General features: G+C 37.0%; 1 protein-coding gene across 1 annotated transcript in view; it reads left to right on the top strand.

Moving 5' to 3' along the window:
• The window catches only part of LOC306659404 (uncharacterized protein), a 33,937-nt gene extending 24,306 nt beyond the window's left edge, over nucleotides 1-9,631 (top strand). The window contains exons 9-13 of the mRNA XM_079136899.1: nucleotides 792-849; nucleotides 2,906-3,004; nucleotides 4,110-4,180; nucleotides 7,796-7,850; nucleotides 9,541-9,631. Of these exons, the coding sequence (XP_078993025.1) occupies nucleotides 792-849; nucleotides 2,906-3,004; nucleotides 4,110-4,180; nucleotides 7,796-7,850; nucleotides 9,541-9,563 (306 nt within the window). The 3' untranslated portion in view covers nucleotides 9,564-9,631. The remainder of the gene's footprint in view (nucleotides 1-791; nucleotides 850-2,905; nucleotides 3,005-4,109; nucleotides 4,181-7,795; nucleotides 7,851-9,540) is intronic.
• The last annotated feature ends 11,340 nt before the right edge of the window (nucleotides 9,632-20,971 follow it).

Here is a 20,971-nt window from a genome sequence, read left to right as displayed (position 1 = left end):
TAAATAGAAACATAGTTCTCAATAACTTGAGTTATTTTCAACTGATTCACAGTAGACATTGTGAATTTGTCAGCCCTTGAAGATTAAAATGAAGCAACAGCAACGCTGTTTCCTTTCTGTCTAACATAATGTATTAATCTCACTTGGATGGTAAAATCATTCTTTGAATAGAATGTCTTCAATATTTTAAACTGAATGGTAGCTGGTACAGTCATAAGAAATTATTGAAATCAGTTTTCATTAAATATGCTCTACCTAGTGAGAATGCTAAAGAGCATCAGGGTTAATGAAGTGAGGTAATTATGGAAATATGCACATCAGTTAGTAGGTTGTCAGTGAGTATGTCTCCTTGTGTTCACACTGGATTGAAACTCTATTTTCATATGTTTTAAACTGAATGATAGCTGGTACGGTCATAAGAAATTATTGAAATTAGTTTGCATTAAATATGCTCTACTGGTGAGAATGTTAAAGAGCATCAGGGTTGATGAAGTGAGGTAATTGTGGAAATATGCACATCAGTTAGTAGGTTGTCAGTGAGTATGTCTCCTTGTGTTCACACTGGATTGAAACTCTGTTTCCTTATGATAATCAGAGTTCTCCAGATCAGGTGAGCATGGAGGAGGTTCTGTTCTGAGATGTGTCAGTATTCCATAGGGGCTTTGCTTATTTTTGTCTCACAGATTTCAAAAGAAATATATTTGTATTTCTACTTAAATTGTGATTCATTAATATTTATGTCTCTGAGATCATCTGAAAACACTTTATGCTGTTTGTTTCAGCTGTTTCAGCGATTCTCTGATAATGATAAACAAGGAGGAGAGCAGAGGATAAAGGAACATGTCAAAGGTATGTAATATATATGATAGGCATTTATTATGTGGGACCACTACTGAAACCTGTTGTCCTAGTATATTCTAATCATTGATGAAATGGGCATATGACAATGTCTTGAGTTGAATTGATCTAGAGGGAATAAATTTTAGAGCAGTAGTTTGAACCATTATGTTAAATGAGGGTTATTGGTATACAAAGGAAATTATCAGTTGTTCTCCAAGAGATGCTCAGAAGAAAAGAATTTTGGAGAATAAGAAAGAGGAGAGTAGATCAAGTGATGAAAGCAAAGAAGACACAGAGTATAAAAATAAAGCAATGCTGGGGCTGGGGAGATAGCTCAGTAGGTGGAGTGCTCACCTCTCAAGACAAGGCCCTGGGTTCAATCCCCAGCACTGAAAAAAAAAAAAGTCAATGTTGGGGAAGATAGTCATTGTGTACAGTGGAGGGAGAGAAATTGAAGGCAAATGTTGGAAAGAGGAAGAGTAAGACATTTAAATTGTGAGAAAACATTGAAATTAAAAGTATCGAGGACCAAAATTTTTTTGATGTACAGGAATATTTTTTATACTTTTTCTGCCTTTTTCACACTTGAAAAAAACTTGAATTGATTCCGATCACACAAATAAATGGTATTTGACCGTAATTAAAAACAAACATATAGTCAACCTTCGTGTATCACATTGAAATTATGAGATATGGCACTGTCTGGGTGAGTAAATAGCAGAAGGTAAGAGAAAAAGATTGTGGAGGGATTCTCAAAGTCAGAATTTGATGAAAAAGTCTTTTGGAAAGTTGTTAACTTATTTTAGAAAGTTGTTTAGAAAGTTGTTTAGAAAGTTGTTTGGAAAGTTGTTAACTCATTCACATGTAGGGACATGAACCAGAGTTATCTGTGGTGATATTTTAAGTAGTACATTAAGGTAGAGAAACTGGAAGACAGTCAATAGAGACTATAACATGCCAAGATGTGATTGAACCATCTTTTGGGGACCAAGTCCAGGAAGCACATTCTGGTTCAGCAAGTCTTTGTTTCTACATTTCTAATGTATTCTCAGGTGATTCCAATGCTCCTGTTCCCCAGAGTACAAATAGGCTCAGCCAGACAATGAACCTCCCTTTAGAGAAATCTCAGGGAGGAGCCATTGGATCATAATTCAGGACTGAGGTTGATCAATGAGAAACATTAGTCTTGCTTCAAGCTAAGTACATCTCTTGACAAATGGAAGAGGGTATTGAGGAAGAAACAGAAAGCATTTTATCTTGCTTCCATGTATTTGCATTCAGTAGAGAATTGAGTTTATATTGGTCCTAATTTTACTGGCGAAATGTGGAATGGTAGCATTTGATAACTGCAGCTACATGTTTGTCCTCCCCACAAGTATCAGGCATTTGGTCTGTGTGCTACATCAAGTTAGTTATTGATCCAAAGTGCATACTATTCTAGGAACATTGGCAGTTTTATTAAGGGAGCTATTTTTGCATTTTTGGTTGGTGGTGCTTGTTATTTAGCCTAGGGTCTTGGGTTTGCCCTAGGTGTGTGCTTTAACAAAGCTCCATTCTCCTTGTTTCAGAGCTATTAAACATAAGACAGTCATCTCAGGAAAGTCTTTAGAAACTCACATATGTCAAACTGGGCTCCTTTTTTTTTATTACTTAAAAAAATGGGTTACATGTTGTTTCTCTATTTGTACATGGAGTCAAGGCATACCATTTGTGTAATCATAAATTTACATAGGGCAATGTTGTTTGATTCATTCTGTTATTTTTTCCCTTCACCCCCACCCCTCCCAACCCTCTCCTCCCTCTAGACAGTCCTTCTTTCCTCCATTCTTACCACCCTCCTTATCCCTAACCCTAAACCTAACCCTAACCCTAACCCTGGCTCCTTTTTAAACAGAAGGCATGCTAACTTTACCCTTGAACACCAAAATAGTCATTTTGGTAAACACCTCAATGTTCTTGATCCTGAAATGTTCACTGATATCTGATAAATATGTTCCAGTTCAGTTCATTTTCTTTTCCCTTGTGAGTACCACATCTCACTATCTTCTCATACATCGTTTGGTAGATGTGGGTCTTATGTCTTCTCCTTTGGCTGAATCAAGAAATGACAACATGGCTAAACGAGAGGACACAGAAATCGACAGTATGCCTATCTCCCCCAAAGGTATGGACAAATAAAAATATTTTTGAACTGTCATTCTACAATTGCATATTTGATTTGATGAGTGCACAGAAGTTCTTTTAATGAGAAAAGAACTGTACAGTTCCTGGGACCATGATTGAAGCAGTTTATATCTGAACCTGCAGTGCAAATACAGGAAGGGACATACAAATACAACATGATGGATGACATGATTCTCATACCATACTTTAGAGCTATGTGCTCTTACATTCGGATGTCAGCTTTGTTTTCGTCTATGCAGGTTCCTGCTTTTTTCCTTCAATTCAATGGTCACATTTCCCTCCCTCAGTGTAGATTTACATTGGTAGAAAAGCTTGAAAACTTATAGAAGCCAAGGAAAGAATCACAGAATGACAGACACAGGGCAAGAGTCTCCATTCGCTAGAGAAAGTCATTAGAGAAGACATTTTTCTGAAGGGATAAAAAAGCATGTCAGATATAAGGGACACAGTTTTCACTTATAAAGTTGTAAAAATATCAATTTTAAAGTCCTATTGAAGAACAGGGTTTGATTCAAAATTTCTATTCTGAGATAGGAGTGAAAAGTCTGAATTGTCATGTGTCTATGGGTATTTTTAAAATTCATTTCTGAGGGTTTTTCATTTACCTGGGGGCTGAATCTTCTGCAAAACTTATGTCTATTGAATCCAGTGATGGCCATTGTCTTCCCAAGTGGTTTGGGAAAATTCTGGCTCAGTAGAAGTATTTCCACCAAAGTCAATAAATGCTAGGAGCATTGAACACTTCTGCAATTCCAGTTACAAATGTGGGGAGATTTAAGCCAGCTTAGGCTCAGTACAGAAGCAGGGTCTCAAAATACTATAAAAGGCCTAGGAGTGAAACTCAGTTGCAGGGCTTTATCCAGGTGTGCACAAGCCCTGCATTCAATCCCAGGTCTATACCCAGCCATATGCAAGAGCAATATCAATTTTGACATGAATATTCATTGAAATTTAGGCCTCTTGCAAATGTGGATTTGAAAACATGAAATCAAATCAGTAGTAGAGTTTTTCTTTCCATTCTGATAGAGTACTTCCTTTTATAACTGTTCTAAGGAGCCTAAGTAAATGTGTATATTTGTCACCAGAACCTCATTCAGATATGACACCAGAGAATGGGTCAAAAATTCTTCATGGTGCTGAAAAGAAGCATGCAAAGGTTTGTAAACTTTTCTGTTTAACTTCCTGGTTTTCTATAGTCTTCTTTGCTTTAATAATGAAATTCACTTTCTGAAGAGTCTTAGAATACATAGATCATCATTTCATACCTAGGTCAGGATGTATTTCAACTATGTTTACCACTACAATTGCTTTCAGAATTCATGGTATTTTAGAAATCAATGTTGTCTTTGTGTTGAAGCAGGTTTATGATGATTTCTTTTGGTTGCAGTGGATAGTCTCATTTTATTAGCATTGTATTAACAACAAATATAAGAGCTTATAATCTGGAGGAAATTTTGAACAAACAGTGTAATAATGGCCATTGAATGCATTCATGGTAGTGCCTGGTCAATCCCAGTGGTTCACAGGGTGAGTTTCATATTACCACTCACTAATGTTAAGGTAGCAGATGTCATTGTGCCTTGACTACAGTGTGTAGGTCAAAGTAGGGCAGAGGCTCCTCACACATACCCACAGGCTCTTTGGAAAAATCAGCCTCCAGGATGGGACACTTGCTCTGAGGGCACTAACAGTAACTCCCCCATTAATTTCCTCCCAGGTAAGGAAGTAATGTATTTGTGTAAATATTATTTATCACAACCCTGCAGGAGATGCAAGACTATGAATCTGTGGAAGGAGGTATTGGTGAATTTTGATATTTTGGACATGTGTTAAGGCCTTGTTTTGTCTTGTGGTGTTTATAGTTATTCTCAGGATTGTGCATGCATTAGAATTTCTTTGTCTTCCACTGTTATATTTGGGTCCTTTCAGCCAGCTGCTTTCTCTGTTGGATATCCTGGTAGCAGGGGTTATATACCAGTGAAAAAATGTCATATGGACATGACCAAAGTTCCAGGATCCCTCACTAGCACATCAATATGTGGAGATAATCACCACCAGCATCTGCCACTACTTAGAAGTAAATCATTCTTCAACTTCCAAGTAAATGTTTATTTCAATTGACCACCATTCCTCCACTCACTGAAAAAGAGAAAGGAAACTCAGTGAGCAAGTGACTGCAAAATGGATTAGGAGTTTAGTTAAATTTCAAGACAGAGGGAACAAGGTAACAAGAAGACTGTTGTGGGGAGAGAAGACACACAGAGATGAGAAATGGAGAAAAAGAATCAAACAGAGACTCCAGGAAACCAAAGAGAAAAGCAAAAAGAAGAAAGGACACCAAACAATCATAGTAATCCAGAACAAGAGAAGACAAATAAAGTGACCAACACAGAGACCTTACCAGGAGCAACATCAACCATCTTTTCAGATGTCCCCTTGCTGATGTGTTTCAATAGACACCCATCTGCATAGGAATTCTGCTTTATAATCCAGTCAATTTGGGGTCTTCTGTGAAAGAATTGTGGTTCCTCTTGTTCCTTATTCATTCAAGCCCAATAGGGCAACCCTGAAAGTACAGAGTGAGCCTCAGTCCCTCTGCTCCTATGTCCAGGGTGTGGTGAGGGAATGTGGGCAGTTGCAGAGGAATATCCATGCTCAGTACTTCTTCTTGTACTTGTGGTAATGATTGAGGGAATCAATGGAGCTTCCTGACAAACTGTGTCACATTGGGAACCTGGGGCTGAGTTGTACTACAGTCTCTACACCTGGAGACCTTTAGGAAGTGGGATAGGAGCATGCAGTCCTCCAGTTCACTTTGGGTTTTCCTCCCACTGTGTCTGAGCATACACGGGTGCCTGGTCCTGCAAGATGTGTGCTTGGTAGGAATACTGTAAACTTGCAGTATTTTACCAGACCCCATTTGAGCAGGTCTCTGTCTTTCTCCCCTGCATATGTACACACAATTTTTGTCTGTGTTACTAAACTCAATGCCCTAGTTTGAAATGGGATGTTGCCCCACCACCCTCCATTCAATTGATGGCCAACTCTCAGACTCAAGCTCCTGCTGTCCTGAGCATTTGGCAAGTTTCTGTCATTCTCACTGCTGGGACTAGACTATGAAGCTGCTCAACCTCCATTCCTTTGAGGATAGGTGGTCACTGAGTTTTGTAGATTAGACATGCAAGGGTTCTTGATTTCTCACAGAATCAGTCCTAGGAGGAGAGCCTGTTTCAGCTGGTTTCCACTCAGGACTTCTCAGAATTACCAGGGATATCTTTGTCATAGATTCAGTTGTAAGTGTGAAGGTAATTGTGCCAGCTGCATGTGAGAATGGTGTTTGTTAGTTCATACATGTGTTGATATATTTACCTGTTCACAGCTTTTTGCACCAGCATTCCTCCTGGACCAACATTGGGTGTCTGTAACCAATCTTCATATACTCTGAGAAACTTATGTGAATGACCCTTTTCTCCCAAATTTGACAGTTGTCCTTTTCTTCAACTATTCAAAGCTCTGAAGATATTTGTATCTTCATTACTTTCTTAGTCCCAGATTGACTCCTTTTCTAGATGCATCATGACTCATTGAATTCTGGATACAGTTGGGCTTTGGAGATAAAAAAAAAAAAAAAAAAGAATCATTATTCCTGTAATCCCAGGAAGGAATGCATGGAAACAGAAATTCTAGTGATATCTCCTGACCTGCGCTATGAGAAACTGCTCAGAAGGATGTCAGTGCACATCACATTCTTCACATTCTAGCAGAGTTCAAGTCTCCTCTTGCTGCAACTGATGGACTTCAGTGGAATAAGGATTGGTTGAGAATTTTGGGATTCTCCAACTGAGCACCCCAGAGGGTAGCTTTTCCTAAGCAATTCAGACAGTTTTCCCTGGCAGTGAGCAGATCATTTCCACAACTGATGCTTTGGTTATTCTAAAAGGCAATATCCAGGACTTCATTTTGTCACTGACTCTGCAGTTGTCCCCTAGGGTTCTATCTATGGCTGTATTCACTACTTCATGGTGCAGCTGCACACCACTCAGGAGCACTCCCTATGTTCTTCTGTGCCACCTGTTTCCTTCCTCAATTTAACTTAATTATTTTTTATTTAATGGAACTACTTGCATGTTGTACCCCACGGGTATGAAGAGTCATATAATGGGAATATTTACAAACATATTTTGCGCACTTTGAATTTTGTTCATCTGATTCACAGGATATGTTTTGACCTCCTAAGCCCTAGAGAATCAAAATAAACCAACAGTCACACTGTTCCCTTTCTGTCTAGCACAATGTATCACAATTTGTCATGTCTCACCACATATCTCACTTGGATTCTAAAATCATTCTTTCATTCAATTGTCTTCAATATGTAATAATGCATAATAGTTGTTGCAGTCATAAGAAATTGTTGAAATCAGTTTTGATTAAATATTTTCTATTGGTGAGAGATGGTAAAGAGTTTCAGGGTTTTTGAGGTGAGGTCCTTGTGGAAATATGAACATCACTTATTAGGTTGTCAATTAATATGTCTCTTTGTGCTTCATCCTGGATTGAAACTCTCAGTTTCCATATGATAATAAGAGTTCCCCAGAAACTGGTGAGCATGGATGAGGCTCTGTTCTGAGATGTTTCAGTTTTTCATAGGGGCTTTGCTTGCTTTTATCCCACAGATTTTAAAAGAAATATATTTGTATGGCTCTTTAAATTGTGATTCAGAAATATTTGTCTCTGTGAGTCATCTGAAAAAGCTTCATGTTCTTGATTTCAGCATTCCTCTGGTGATGCTAATCTTGAAGCAGAGAAGATAAATACATATATAGAAGGTAAGAAATTTACAGGATAAGCATTTATTTTGTGGGACCACTGTTAAAACCTGTCTCCTAGTATATTCTAATTGTTGATGAAATGGAAATATGATAATGTCTTGAATTGAAATTTTCTAGAATTAGATAATTGAAATTATCTAAAATAAATTTTAAAGTAGTAGTTTTAACCATCAGGTTAAATGAGGGTTATTGGTATACAATGTAGCTTATCAGTTGTTCTCCAAGAGATGCTCAGAAGAAAAAAAATTTGGAGAATAAGAAAGAGGAGTGTAAAACAGGTGATGAAGGGAAGAAAGAAACAAAAAATTAATGTTGTGGTAGAAAGTCAGTATGTACAGTGGAGGGAGGGGCATTGAAGGCAAATATTGGAAAGAGGAAGAGCATGACATTGAAGTCGTGAGAAAACATTGAGTTTAAGAGTTTCAAGCACCAAAATTTGGGGGGGGGGGTGTAGAGGAATTTTTTTATATAATTTTTCTCTCTTTGTCATGGTTAGAGAATCTTTGAATCAATTCTGATCACACAGAGAAATAGTGTGTTGACCATAATACAAACCCATATGATCAATCTGTGTGCATTGCATTGAACTTATGAGATATGATACTGTCTGGATCAGTAAATAGCAGAGGGTAAGAGAAAAAGATTGTTTGTGGAGGGATTCTCAAAGCCAGAATTTGATGAAAAAGTCTTTTGGAAAGTTGTTAACTCATTATAGAGCTACACATGGAGGGACATGAACCAGAGTTATCTGCGGTGATATTTTAAGTAGTACATTAAGGTAGAGGAACTGGAAGACAGTCAATAGAGACTATAACATGCCAACATGTGAGTGAGCCATCTGTTGGGGACCAAGTCCAGGAAGCACATTCTGGTTCAGCAAGTCTTTGTTTCTACATTTCTAATGTTTTCTCAGGTGATTCCTATGCTCCTATTCCCCAGGGTACATTAGGAGTAGCTAGACAATGGACTTCCCTTTAGAGAAATTTCAGTGAGTAGCTCCTGGATCATATTTCAGGACAGTGGTTGATCAAAGGGAAGCATTAGTCTTGCATTCAAACTGAGCACATTTCTTGACAAATGAAGAGGGTATTGTGGAAGAAACAGAAAGCATCTCATCTTGCTTCTGTGTATTTGCATTAGGTAGAGAGATGAGTTTATAGTCGTCATGATTTTACTGGAGGAATGGGGACTGGTAGCATTACATGACTGCAGCTACTTGTTTCTCTTCCCCAGAAGTACCAGGCTTTTGGCCTCTGTGTTACATCACACTAGTTATTGACACAAGGTTCATATTATTCTAGGACCATTGACTGTTTTATTAAAGATAGCTATTTTTGAATTTTTGCTTTGGTAGTGTTTGCTATTTAGACTAGGGTCCTGGGTTTCCACTAGGTATATGATTTACTGAGCACCATTCTCCTTGTCTGAGAGCTAATTTTTATGTAAGACAGACATTTCAGGAAAAGTATTTAGAAACTCACACTTGTTAAACTGGGGTCCTTTTTCAACAGAAGGCATTGCTAACTTTACTCTCGAACACCAAAATAGTCATTTTGGTAAACACCTCAATGTTCTTTAACCCTAAGTGTTCAGTGATATATGATGAATCTGTTCCAATTCAGTTCATTTTCTTTTCCCTTGTGAGTACCCCATCTCACTATTTATCTTCTGATACATTGTTTGGTAGATGTGAGTCTTATGTCTTCATAAGACTGAATCAAGAAATGACAACATGGCTAAACCACAGGATATAGAATTTGGCAGTGTGCCCATGTCCCCCAAAGGTATGGGCAGAGGAAAATGTTTTTTGAACTGTCATTGTACAATTGCATATCTCATCTGATGAGTGCACACAAGTTCTTTTGATGAGAAAAGAATTGTACAATTCCTGGGACCATGATTGAAACAGTTTACATCTGAATTTGCAGTGCAAATAGAGGAAGGGACACAGAAACATTATATGGTGGATGACATGATTCTTATACAGTACTTCAGAGCTATGTTCTCTTGCATTCTGACTTTAGCTTTTTTTTGTCCATGCAGGTTCCTGCTTTTTTCCTTCAATTATGGTCACATGTCTCTCCCTCAGTAGAAAAGCTTGAAAGCTTTAAGAAGCTCAGAGAATGAGTCACAGAAAGACAGAAACAGGGAAAGAGCCTTCATTCAGCAGAAGGAGTCTTTAGGGAAGATATTTTTCAGAAGGATAAAAAAGCATGTTAAATATAAGAGATAAGGTCTTCATTTATAAACTTGTAAAAATATCAATTTAATCATATTGATGAACATGGTTTGTTTAGATTTTCTATTCTGAGATAGAGATGAGTGAAAAGTGTGAATTGTCATGTGTCTGTGGTATTTTAAAAATTCTTTTCTGAGGGTATTTTGATTACCTTGAGTGCTAAATCTTCTGAAATCCTTATGTCCATTGAATCCAGTGATGGCCATTGTCTTCCCAAGTGGTTTGGGGAAGTTCTGGCTCAGTAGAAGTATTTTCTCCAAAGTCAATAAATGCTTGGAACATTGAACACTTCTGCAATCCCAGTTATGACAGGGGGCAATTCAAGCCAGCCTAGGTACAGTACAGAGACAGGGTCTCAAAATACTATAAAAGACCTAGGAATGAAACTCAGTTGCAGGGCTTTTTCCAGGTGTGTAAAAGCCCTGCATTCAATTCCAGGTCTCTTCCCTGCCCTAATCAGCAGAAATATAAATTTTTACATGAATATTCTTCTAAAATTTAGGCTTATTGTGAATGCTTCTTTGGGAATGTATAAAGAAATTATTAGTAAAGGGTTTCCTTTCCAATCTCATAGAGTATCCCCTTTTATAACTTCTATAAGGAGCCTAAGTAAATATCTATATTTGTTACCAGAACCTCATTCAGATGTGACACCAGAGAATGGGACAAAAAGTCTTCATGTTTCTAAGAAGAAGTGGGCAAAGTTTTGTAAACATGTCTGTTTAAGTTCTTGGTTTTCTATAGTCTTCCTTCCTTTAATAGTGGAATTCACTTTCAGAATAATCTTTCAATCCATGGATCATCATTTCATACCTAAGTCAGAATGTATTTCAACTGTGTTTACCAGTACAATTGCTTTCAGGATCCATGGTATTTTAGAGATCAATGTTGTGTTGAGGCACAGTTTTCTGATGATTTCTCCTACTTGCAGTGGATAAGCTCTTTCTATTTTCATTGTGTTAACAATATATATAAGAGTTTGAAATCCAGATGGAATTTTGAACAAATAGTGTAGTAATGGCCAATGAATGCATTCATGGTAAAGGCTGGTTGATCCCAGTTGCTAAAAGGGTGAGTTTCATATTTTTAGTCACTAATGCCAAAGTCTCAGATGCCACTGTGCCTTGACTTCAGTGTCCAGGTCAAGGTAGGGCAGAGGCTCCTTACACATACCCACCTGCCCTTTGGAAAATCAGCTTCCAGGATGGGACACTTGCTCTGATGCACTAACAGTAATTCCCCCATTCATTTCATCCCAGGTAGAAATGTAAAGTAATTGTGCAAATATTATTTATCACAACCCTTCAGGAGATGTAAGGCTATGAATCTATGGAAGGAGGTATTGATATTTTTGATGTGTGTTAAGGCCTTTTGTTGTCTTGTTGTGTTTATGGTTATTCTCAAGATTGTGCGTGCATTAGGATAGCTTTTCCTTCCACTGTTATATTTGGGTCTTTTCAGACAGCTTCTTTAACTGTTGGATGTCCCAGGAGCAGGGGTTATATGCCAGTGAAAAAATGTCAAGTGAGCATGACCAAAGTTCCTGGGTTACTCACCAGTATATTTTTATGTGGAGATAATCACCACCATCACCTGTTGCTACATAGAAGTAAAGCATTCTTCAACTTCAAAGTAAATGTTTACTTCAAAGGACCATCGTGCCTCCATTCACTGAAATAGAGAAATAAAAAATCAGTGAGCAAGTGACTGCAGAATGGGGTAGGAGTTTAGTTAAATTCCAAGACAGAGGGAACAAAGGTAACAAGGAGAATGTTGGGGGGACAGAAGACACACAGAGATAGAAAAGTGGAGAAAAAGTATCAAAAAGAGACTTGAGGAAAGCCAAAGAGAAAAGCAAAAACAAGAAAGGACACCAAACAATCATTGTAATCCTGAACTGGGGAAGAAAAATAATGTTACGAACATAGAGACCTTACCTGTCAAGAATCCAGGAGCAACATCAACCACAATTGTAAATGTCCCCTGGCTGATGTATTTCAAGTAGACACCCATATGCATAGGCATTCTGTTTTATAATCCAATAGCTTTGGGGATTGAACTGTTTTTGGGAAAGAATTGTTGTTCCTCTTTTTTTCTTCACTTGAGCCCAAATAGTTCCACCCTGGGAGTACAGAGTGGAGCCTCATTCCCTCTGCTCCTATGTCCAGGGTGTGCTGAGGGAATGTGATCAATTGCAGAGGAATATCCATGTTCAGTGCTCTTCTTGAACCTATGGATATAATTGAGGGAATCAATGGAACTTCCTGTCAAACTGTGCCAAACTGGGAGTCTGGGGACTGAGTTGTACTACAGTCTCTACACCTGGAGTTCTTTAACAAATGAGTTATGAGCATGCAGTGCTCCAATTCACTTTGGGTTTTCCTCACACTCTGAGCATTCACAGTTGCCTGGATTGCAAGATGTGTGCTTGGTAGGAGTACTGTTAGCTTGCAGTATTTTACCAGACCCCATCCAGCAGGCCTATGTCTTTCTCCCTCTTAGAATTACACACAGTTTTTCTCTGTGTTACTAAACTTAATGCACTTGTTTGAAATGGGTTGTTGCCCCACTGCCCTCCATTGAATTGATGGCCAAGTCTCAGACTCAAGCTCCTGTTGTCCTGAGCATTTGGCAAGTTTCTGTCATTCTCACTGCTGAGACTAGGCTATGAAGCCACTCAACCTCCATTCCCTTGTGGATAGCTGGCCACTCAGTTTTGTAGATATGAGAAATGCAAGGTTTCCTGATTTCTCACAGTCAGTTCTAGGAGGAAAGCTTGTTTAAACTGGTGTCCCCTCAGGGATCTCTAAGAATTACCAGGGTCATCTGTGGCATAGCTTCAGTGGTGAGTGTGAATCCAAAATTCATCATTTGATACTTAAGACTAAAAACTTTTGAATTGCTTATGAATTTACAAAAACTTTAGAATTCATGATAACTGAAAGGTCAACTTTATCCTTGGAATTGAGGCAATTTTTTTTTCTGATGATTGCTTGGTGCTGCCTTTTGGATAACCTCCTTATACTGTTGATGAGATAACATTAAATATAAAAATTATTAACAACTGGTTGAAATTTTGAACAAATATAACAGCCATGGCCAGTGAATTCATTTGTTAAAGGGGAGGGTTACTCCCAGTGGCTCAAAATTTTAGTCCCATATTACCAGTCAATATCACCAAGGTCAAAGATTTTATTGTGTCTTGTCTTCAGTGTCGGCATCAAGGTAGGACTGAGGCTCCTTATAGAAACAACTGCTATTATAGGTGTTGCATTCCAGAATTCAAATTTGCTATTAAGGAACTTAAAATAACTTCCCAGCTCATTTCCTTTCCACATAGGAAATCAGTAACCATGATTAAGTGGTTGCTTTCAACCTCTTAGTAAATGGGAGAATACCATTCTATGGATATAGTTTTTGGGAAACTCTGACATTTCGGAGGTGTGTTATTGCCCTGTTTTCTCTCATGATTTGCATTGCTATGGTGAGGTTTGTGTGTGAATTTGGATGGATTCTCTTATAAGTAATATGGTGGGTCATTTTAGTGAGGTGATTTCTCTGTGGATCCTGACCTGGGCAGGGGTTATACCACCTCAGTGTCAAAGCCACACTGAAAATTCCTAAAGTGCTAAATTTATTCATCAACATCTGTTTAAGAGGAGAAAATAACCACCAACAACAGGAACAACTTAGAAAAAAGTATCAACTAAGAATGAAATGCTTATGCAAAGTTATCTCCATGCCTGTAGTAACTGAAGAGAACAAATATTTTAGATTTCAACTTGCTGCCATAATTCACATAGACCTGCCTCTTTCCAGGGATTCTAATTTTAGAATCCAGTAACTATGGGGGATTCTTGTAAGGAAACATTGTTCTACTTATTCTTTCTGAGTTCAAATCCAGATAGAACAATCTTGGTAGTGAAATATGAAGACAGACCTTCTCTCCTCCACTCACAGTGTGCTGAGGGAAATTTTTCATTTGCAGAGGAATATTCATGCTTGTATTTTTTTTTGTACTCAGAGATGTGTGTGGCAAAAACTTGAGCTGCCTGAACAAACCCTGCCACACATGGAAACCAGGGGACTGATCTATATTGCAATCCTCACTTCTGGAGTCCTTTTAGCAAGTGCACTCAGGACTTTGCAATTCTCGTCCTTATCAGGTTTCCTCCCTCTCTCTCTGACCATGACAAAGTTGGCTTGTCTTGCAGGTCCATGCTTAGCTAGGGGTACTTACTGCAGGAATGATGCTTTCTACCAGACCCTTTCCCAGCACTCCTGGAACCTTCTTCCACTTCAAAGCAAGCAAAGCTGTTTTCCCTGTCACTGAACTCAAAGCACCAAATTGAAATGTGCAGAGGCCCCACTGACCTGTAATCCACATATGGGCCTACTAGCAGACTAAAACTATTGCTGCCCTTAGTTTTCAGCACATCCCAGTCATTCTTTCTTCTAAGGCCAGACAATCAGATTGGTCCCCCACAAAACAATTGAAAAGAGACGGCTGCTTAGTGTTGGAGATAAAGACATGCAAATGTTCCTGATCTCTGGCACAGACAATCTCAGCTAAACAGAATTGTTAATGGGTTTTCCCTCTTTGAGATCTATCAGAAGCCCCAGAGTAGTCCCTGAACCAGTATCAGTGGTAGAAGTGAGGGTAATTACTCCAGATGCCTCTGAGAATTTATGTGTGTCCATAATTTGGATATCTGCTCACCTGTATGGAATTAGTGTGCACAAAGATTCTTACCAGACCAGTCCTGGCACTCAATGTCACAGAGCTTCAAACAAGACCTTGAAATAAATGTCCCTGTCTATTTTTTGTTAGGGTAGACCAGAGGTGCATTTCTTCAGTTGCCCAGAGTTCACAGCATATCTGTGCTTTAGGTTCTCTCCTAGACCCAGTGTGATTCTTGCTGTGGCTGCCTCATGACACAGTGAATTCATGTCAGAGTTGAGCCGTGGACACAAAATAGAAGTTGGCAATTTCTGATCTCTCATGAAGAAATCTGAGAAAAGAGAGTCCTAGTGAAAAAGTCTCCTGGCCAGGCACTAAGAGATGCCACAGGTAAAAGTCCCAGTGCACCTATCTTCCCTTGACACATTGGGGTAGAATCTAAGTCTCTCCCTTGGCTGAAAACTGACTGACAGTAGTGGACTTGGGTTTGGTTTAGATTGCTGCGATTCTCATTGAGCCCACCAGAGGGCAACCTTCCCTTTTCAACTCAGCCAGTTTTTCCAGCACTGCTGCCATCCATTCCTCTCATGAATGCTTCTGTTATTCACTGGTTCTCTGAAATTGCACTCTAGAGCTATCCCACGGCCATGTTATATCTTGGTGCAGCTGTGCACCACTCTAGGAGCAGTCAGTAACTTGTGTCCATCTATGGTGCCTCTTTTCTTCCTCGGTGTCCTTCTTGTTGTTCTTTCTTAGCTGGAAATCATTCCATGCTCTACCTGATGGGTATGCACTATTAGGTAAAGCGAAAATATAGAAACCTACCCCTTAATACTTTGCCACTTATTCAACTAATTTTTTATCAGGAAATTTTTTAACAAAAGATTGCTAGACTTTGTAAACTCTTGCTGATCTAAAACAAGCAAAAACAACTATTCTAGTTCTGTTTAACATGATGTAATCTAAACTCTTTTATCATAACCTACACACCAAAATAATTCAGTTATTGGAATGATTTCAATATTCAATGCTGTATATTAGCATGTGTGTTGTAGGAATTTTTTTAAATCAGTTTTTATTAAATATGCTCTTTTGACAGGAAATGAAAAGTAGAGTCAGGTACACTGAAGTTGGTTCCTTGTAGAAATATGCGCATCACTTAGTATGTTGTCAGTGAATATGTATCTTTGTGCTTTATCCTGGTTTTGCATTGTCAGTATCCATATGAAGATAAAAGTGCAGCTTAATATGGAAAGCATACATGAGGTTCTGGCTTAAAATATTTTAATTTTCAATTTGGCACTTGGCTAATTTTTACTCATTGATCTCAAAACTATAAATTTACATGTCTTATTAGATTGTAAATAGGAATCTTTATGCCACTCATTATTGATATTAACTTTACCAGGGTTGTTTTGAGAGTCTTTTGAAGATGTTGCATATACATTCATCAAAAAATTTACATGGTGATGAAAATCAAAGAGAACAGAAAGTAAAAGGACATGTAAAAGGTAAGAGGTATATATGAAAATAATTCATGAGACCAGAAGTTTATTTGATACCTGAGCACTAGTATATCCTAATAGTTCAAGAAATGTACTTACTAAAATGTCATTGAGAAAAAAAGTAAAAAGTTAATAAGTTTTATAGCATCAATTTTCAATAGCAGGTTTAATAGGGAGTATTTCTATTGAGTGAATTATTAATTCTATTTAAAGACATGCTCAGATCTAAGGAAATTTGGGAAATAAGGGGGGAGGATAAGACGGCATGAGGAATAAGAAGACAAAGAGAATGGAAAATAAATGATGGGGGAAAAGCAGGTGTGTACAATGGAGGGAGGGACATTGAAGGCAAACATTGACTAGAGGAAAAGCAGGGAATTTGAATTATGGGAAAAACTTATGAGTTTCCACAACCAAATCTTGTCTGAGAGGTAGGGGGATTTTTCATACTCCTGTTGTCCTTCTCACTGTTGGAAAACCATTGAATTGATTCTGATCATACAGAGCAATGTACATAAGTACATATAAACTCATATGGTCAGTCATGTATGTATATAATTTAACATAATCTAAAACTTTACTACTTCCTACGTGTTATAGTTTAGATGTGGTGTCCCCAAAATGCTCACATGTGATACAATGCAAGAAAGTTCAGAGGAGAAATGATTGAGTTATAAGAGTCTCTACCCAATGGGTGAATTAATTCCCTGATAGGGATTAACTGAGTGGTAATTGAAGTGACTGGAGTAGGTGAGAACTGGGTCATGGCTTTGGGGTATATATTTTGTATCTGGAGAGTGGACTCTCTGTGATTCCTGAAGGTGAGCTGCTTCCTTCCTCCATCCTCTCCCACCATGATGTTCAGCCTCACCTCCAGCCCCAAGGAATGGAGCAGGCTTTCTATATATCTAAGATCTCTGAAACCATGAGCCCTCTAATAAATTTTTTCTTCACTACAAATATCTTGAGATATTTGTTTGCTCTGAAGCCAACAACATCTATTGTCTCCCCAAGTGGAGATGAAGTCAAGACTCACCGGCTCAGTGGAGCACATCTATATAGGCCCAGCTGTTCAGGTGGCTAAGGTAAAGTGGATAGCTGGTTTCAGACTCTCCTGGGCACCTTAGTGAGATCCTGTCTCAAAATAAAATCAAAAGTACTGAAGCTCAGCTGTTGAGTGTGTGCTCAGATGCAGTGGAATAAATCTCACATAATTTTCCTATGTATATATATGAAAACACCACAGATCCCACCATCATGTAAATCCACAAAAATGGGGTCCTAATTAGAATAAGATATATTCCATATAATTATATAACGATACCAAAATACATCCTACTGTCATATATAACTCAAATGAACCAATAAAATAATGCACAAGGCATTGATTTTAACACAAAGAACCACATTATAAATAGTAAATATGCTGGTAATGTTTAAACTTAAATTCCTAATTGACAAAATAAATATTATTAATACAGTGCATTTTTATTTTACTCTGATTGTTTTTCTAACTATTTTAAGTAGTGTAAATAGACATATTCATTTGTTTGCAGAACCATCTTTAAAAGTGAAAAAAGAAGAAAAGAAAAAAGTGTTTGGTGGACCTAAAATAAAGAACCACAGGTATGAAATCATGTAAACTTAAAACCCTTTTTTCATGCTATTTTTCTTGCTTCAATAATTTAGATTAATCCAAATGAAATTGTCTTTCAGAATAGTCTTTTAGTATCTTAAGATCTTAATTTATTTTTTAATTTTAACAACTTCTAAATGGCTATGCATCTGAAAATGCGTAGAATCCATGGTACATTTGTTAACAAACTTTAAATGTGGAATTGAGGCAAACATTTTTCTGAATATTGTTTTTACTTTAATTTGCATAATCTCTTTAAATGATGAAGAGGAGAAGATCAAATTTGGGTCTTACAAATAAGCAGTTAAAATTATCAACAAATATTACAGTGATTACCACTGAATTTTATTCATGTTAATGAGTAATCATTCTCAGGGGATCATAGTTTTTAGTTTTATATGACTAATAAGTAAGTCCAAGATTGAAAATTCATTCTGCTTTGGCTTTAGTGTCTGTTTCATGATCAATAGTTGGATCAAAATAGAAATCCAACTGCCTGTTTAATAGAGTCAAACCATTCATAATGGGACCTTCAGAGTGTTGATGCAAGTAAACCTTTCCAACTAGCTTTACTTTAAGGCAAGAAATCAATACATATCAATCCACATTTTTTGCCCATTTATACTTGATATAAGAATAAAAATAGAACTGGACTTATTGCAGATTGTCAATACACATGCATAACAACATCATAATGTATCATTTCAGTAAAAATTTCAAAACAATTCTTGGTAGGGGTATGTTGATTTGGCCATTAATAATTTACATTTTACCTTCTCTAAGGTATTGATATTCATTTTAAAAGACAAAAGTATGCTGTTATTTCTTTTTTAAGATATGGTGAAGAAAAATCTTTTATGAGAGAAAATATTTCTAATGTTAAAGATCGTCTAATTCAATAGAAGATAAAAAAGATTTAAAAGTGGAAGAACGGTAGAACAAAAGAAGAAAATTAACAAAAAAGGAACAAAATATCTTGATGAGAAATAAAGAGCTTCTTGTCATTGCAGAGATCAAAATTGTTGACACTGATGGCTGCTCATTCTTCATATTTTCTTTTGCCTCATGACCCTTGAGCTGATGGTTAGAGATTGTAAGGCCTGACAACTTTGTGGTTTTCACTTAGTTGCCAACCTTTGTGGCTAGGTGGCACAGCAGGTTGTAGTAGATCTCAGTTTCTAATTACCTGGTGTATGGTGAATTGGCACAAATTGGGTGTTGAAAATTGTGTATTTCTGTGACAGAGTGTGGTGTAGAGTTCTAAATTGGAGATTTCAGTAATTGGGGTTTATACTTGATGCAACTTTGAGATTCTATGGATGGGTATTTGAGAACATGGAGATCCAAGTTAAAGACATTAAGACTATTTGCAATGATATAGACACAAAAACTTTCACCATCTCAGAAAAGAATAGATACACAGAAGTTACACAGGAAAGTATATAGACATAACCAGAAAAGAAGTTTTCCAAGTCACATCATAATCAAAATATCTAATATAGAAAATAAGGAAAGAATATTAGAATCTGTAAGAGAGAAACTGCAGGTCACATTAGAGGTAAACCAATAAATCTTGCTTCAGATTTCTCAACTAAACCCCTAAAATAAAAGGGGGCATGGAAAGAGATTTTGAGCTCTAAAATAAAAAAAAAAAGTCAACAAAAATCGCTGTATCCAGCAAAGCTCTCCTTCATATTCAATGGGGAATTAAAGAAAAAAAAAAAAAAAAAAAAAACTTTTGTGAGAAGGATAAACTAAAGGAATATATAACAACCAAGTCAGCACTACAAAGATAAACTGCACATAGAGAAACCCAAAAGCAAAACCCCATATTTCCAAATATATGGAGATCAATAGAAGACAAATCATCTAAATGAGAACAAAGACAGAATCAAATGAAAAAAAACAGAAACACGCATCCATAAAGACATTGAATGCAAAAGGTCTCAACTGTCCCATTAAAAGACATAGATTAGCAGAATAAATGAAAAAAGAGTCTCCATTTACAGGAGACTCATCTCATAGGTAAGAACACTCACAGACTGAAGATAAAAGAATGGGGAAAAATATTTCATGCGGTCTCCAAAAATAAGCCAGAGAAGACATTGTCATATCTAACAAAGCAGATTTTAAGCAAAAATTGGTCAAGAGAGACCAAGAAGGCCATTACAAACTAGTAAAGGGAACAAGTCAATAAGAAGAAATAATGATAATTAATATATATTTTCTAAATGTCAACACACCCAATACATTTGATAAACTATACTTTGGCATTAAATCCCAGATAGACCCCAATAAAGTAGTACTGACAGGTTTCAATACACCTTTATAACCATAAAACAGTCACCAAAAAATAAATTCAATCAAGATATGTCCAAACTAAATAATACTCTAATAATACTAATAATCCAAGTTCTATCCAAGATATATCCAAACTAATAATACTCAAATAGACCTAATAGACATCTACAGATATTTTCACCCCCAAACAGCTGAATTTACCTTCTTAGCAGCTGATGGAATTGTCTTCAAAATAGATGTAAGATGTCACAGTGTAAGTCTCAGCAAATACAAAAGAAAAAAAAAAAACTGATATAATCCCATACATCGTATCAGACCACAATAGAAGGAAACTAGGAAAATAACAGAAACAATACAAGCACACAGAGATTCAACAATACTCTTTTAAATAAAAAATAGATCCAAGAAGAAATGGTGCTGGGCAAACTGAATATCCATAACTCAAAGAATGAAGGTAGATCCCTATCTTTCACCTTGTGCAAAAGTCAACTCAAAATGCAAGAAAACTTAGGAATTAGACCAGAAAACATGAAAAATATAGGAATATGTATGACCCCAATATGAGTACTTGAAATATTTTTGACCAAATTAATTCTTCAAGGTGTCTCAGCAGTACTCTCAAATGTTTCTGTTAAATAAGGCCTTTAAATTATGTTGTTTTAGAAAATGTGTTAGGTTTTGACATATATGATTGTATCAAATAAGTAGCATAAAATTGCAGACCAAATTTTGTATTTGATCCTAGACTAGAACACA

This window comes from Sciurus vulgaris (assembly GCF_902686455.1).
Source record: "Sciurus vulgaris genome assembly, chromosome: 4".
In the NCBI taxonomy this organism is placed as follows: Eukaryota; Metazoa; Chordata; class Mammalia; order Rodentia; family Sciuridae; genus Sciurus; species Sciurus vulgaris.
Note: the sequence above shows the minus strand (reverse complement) of the source record. Positions and strands in the feature narration are given on the sequence as shown.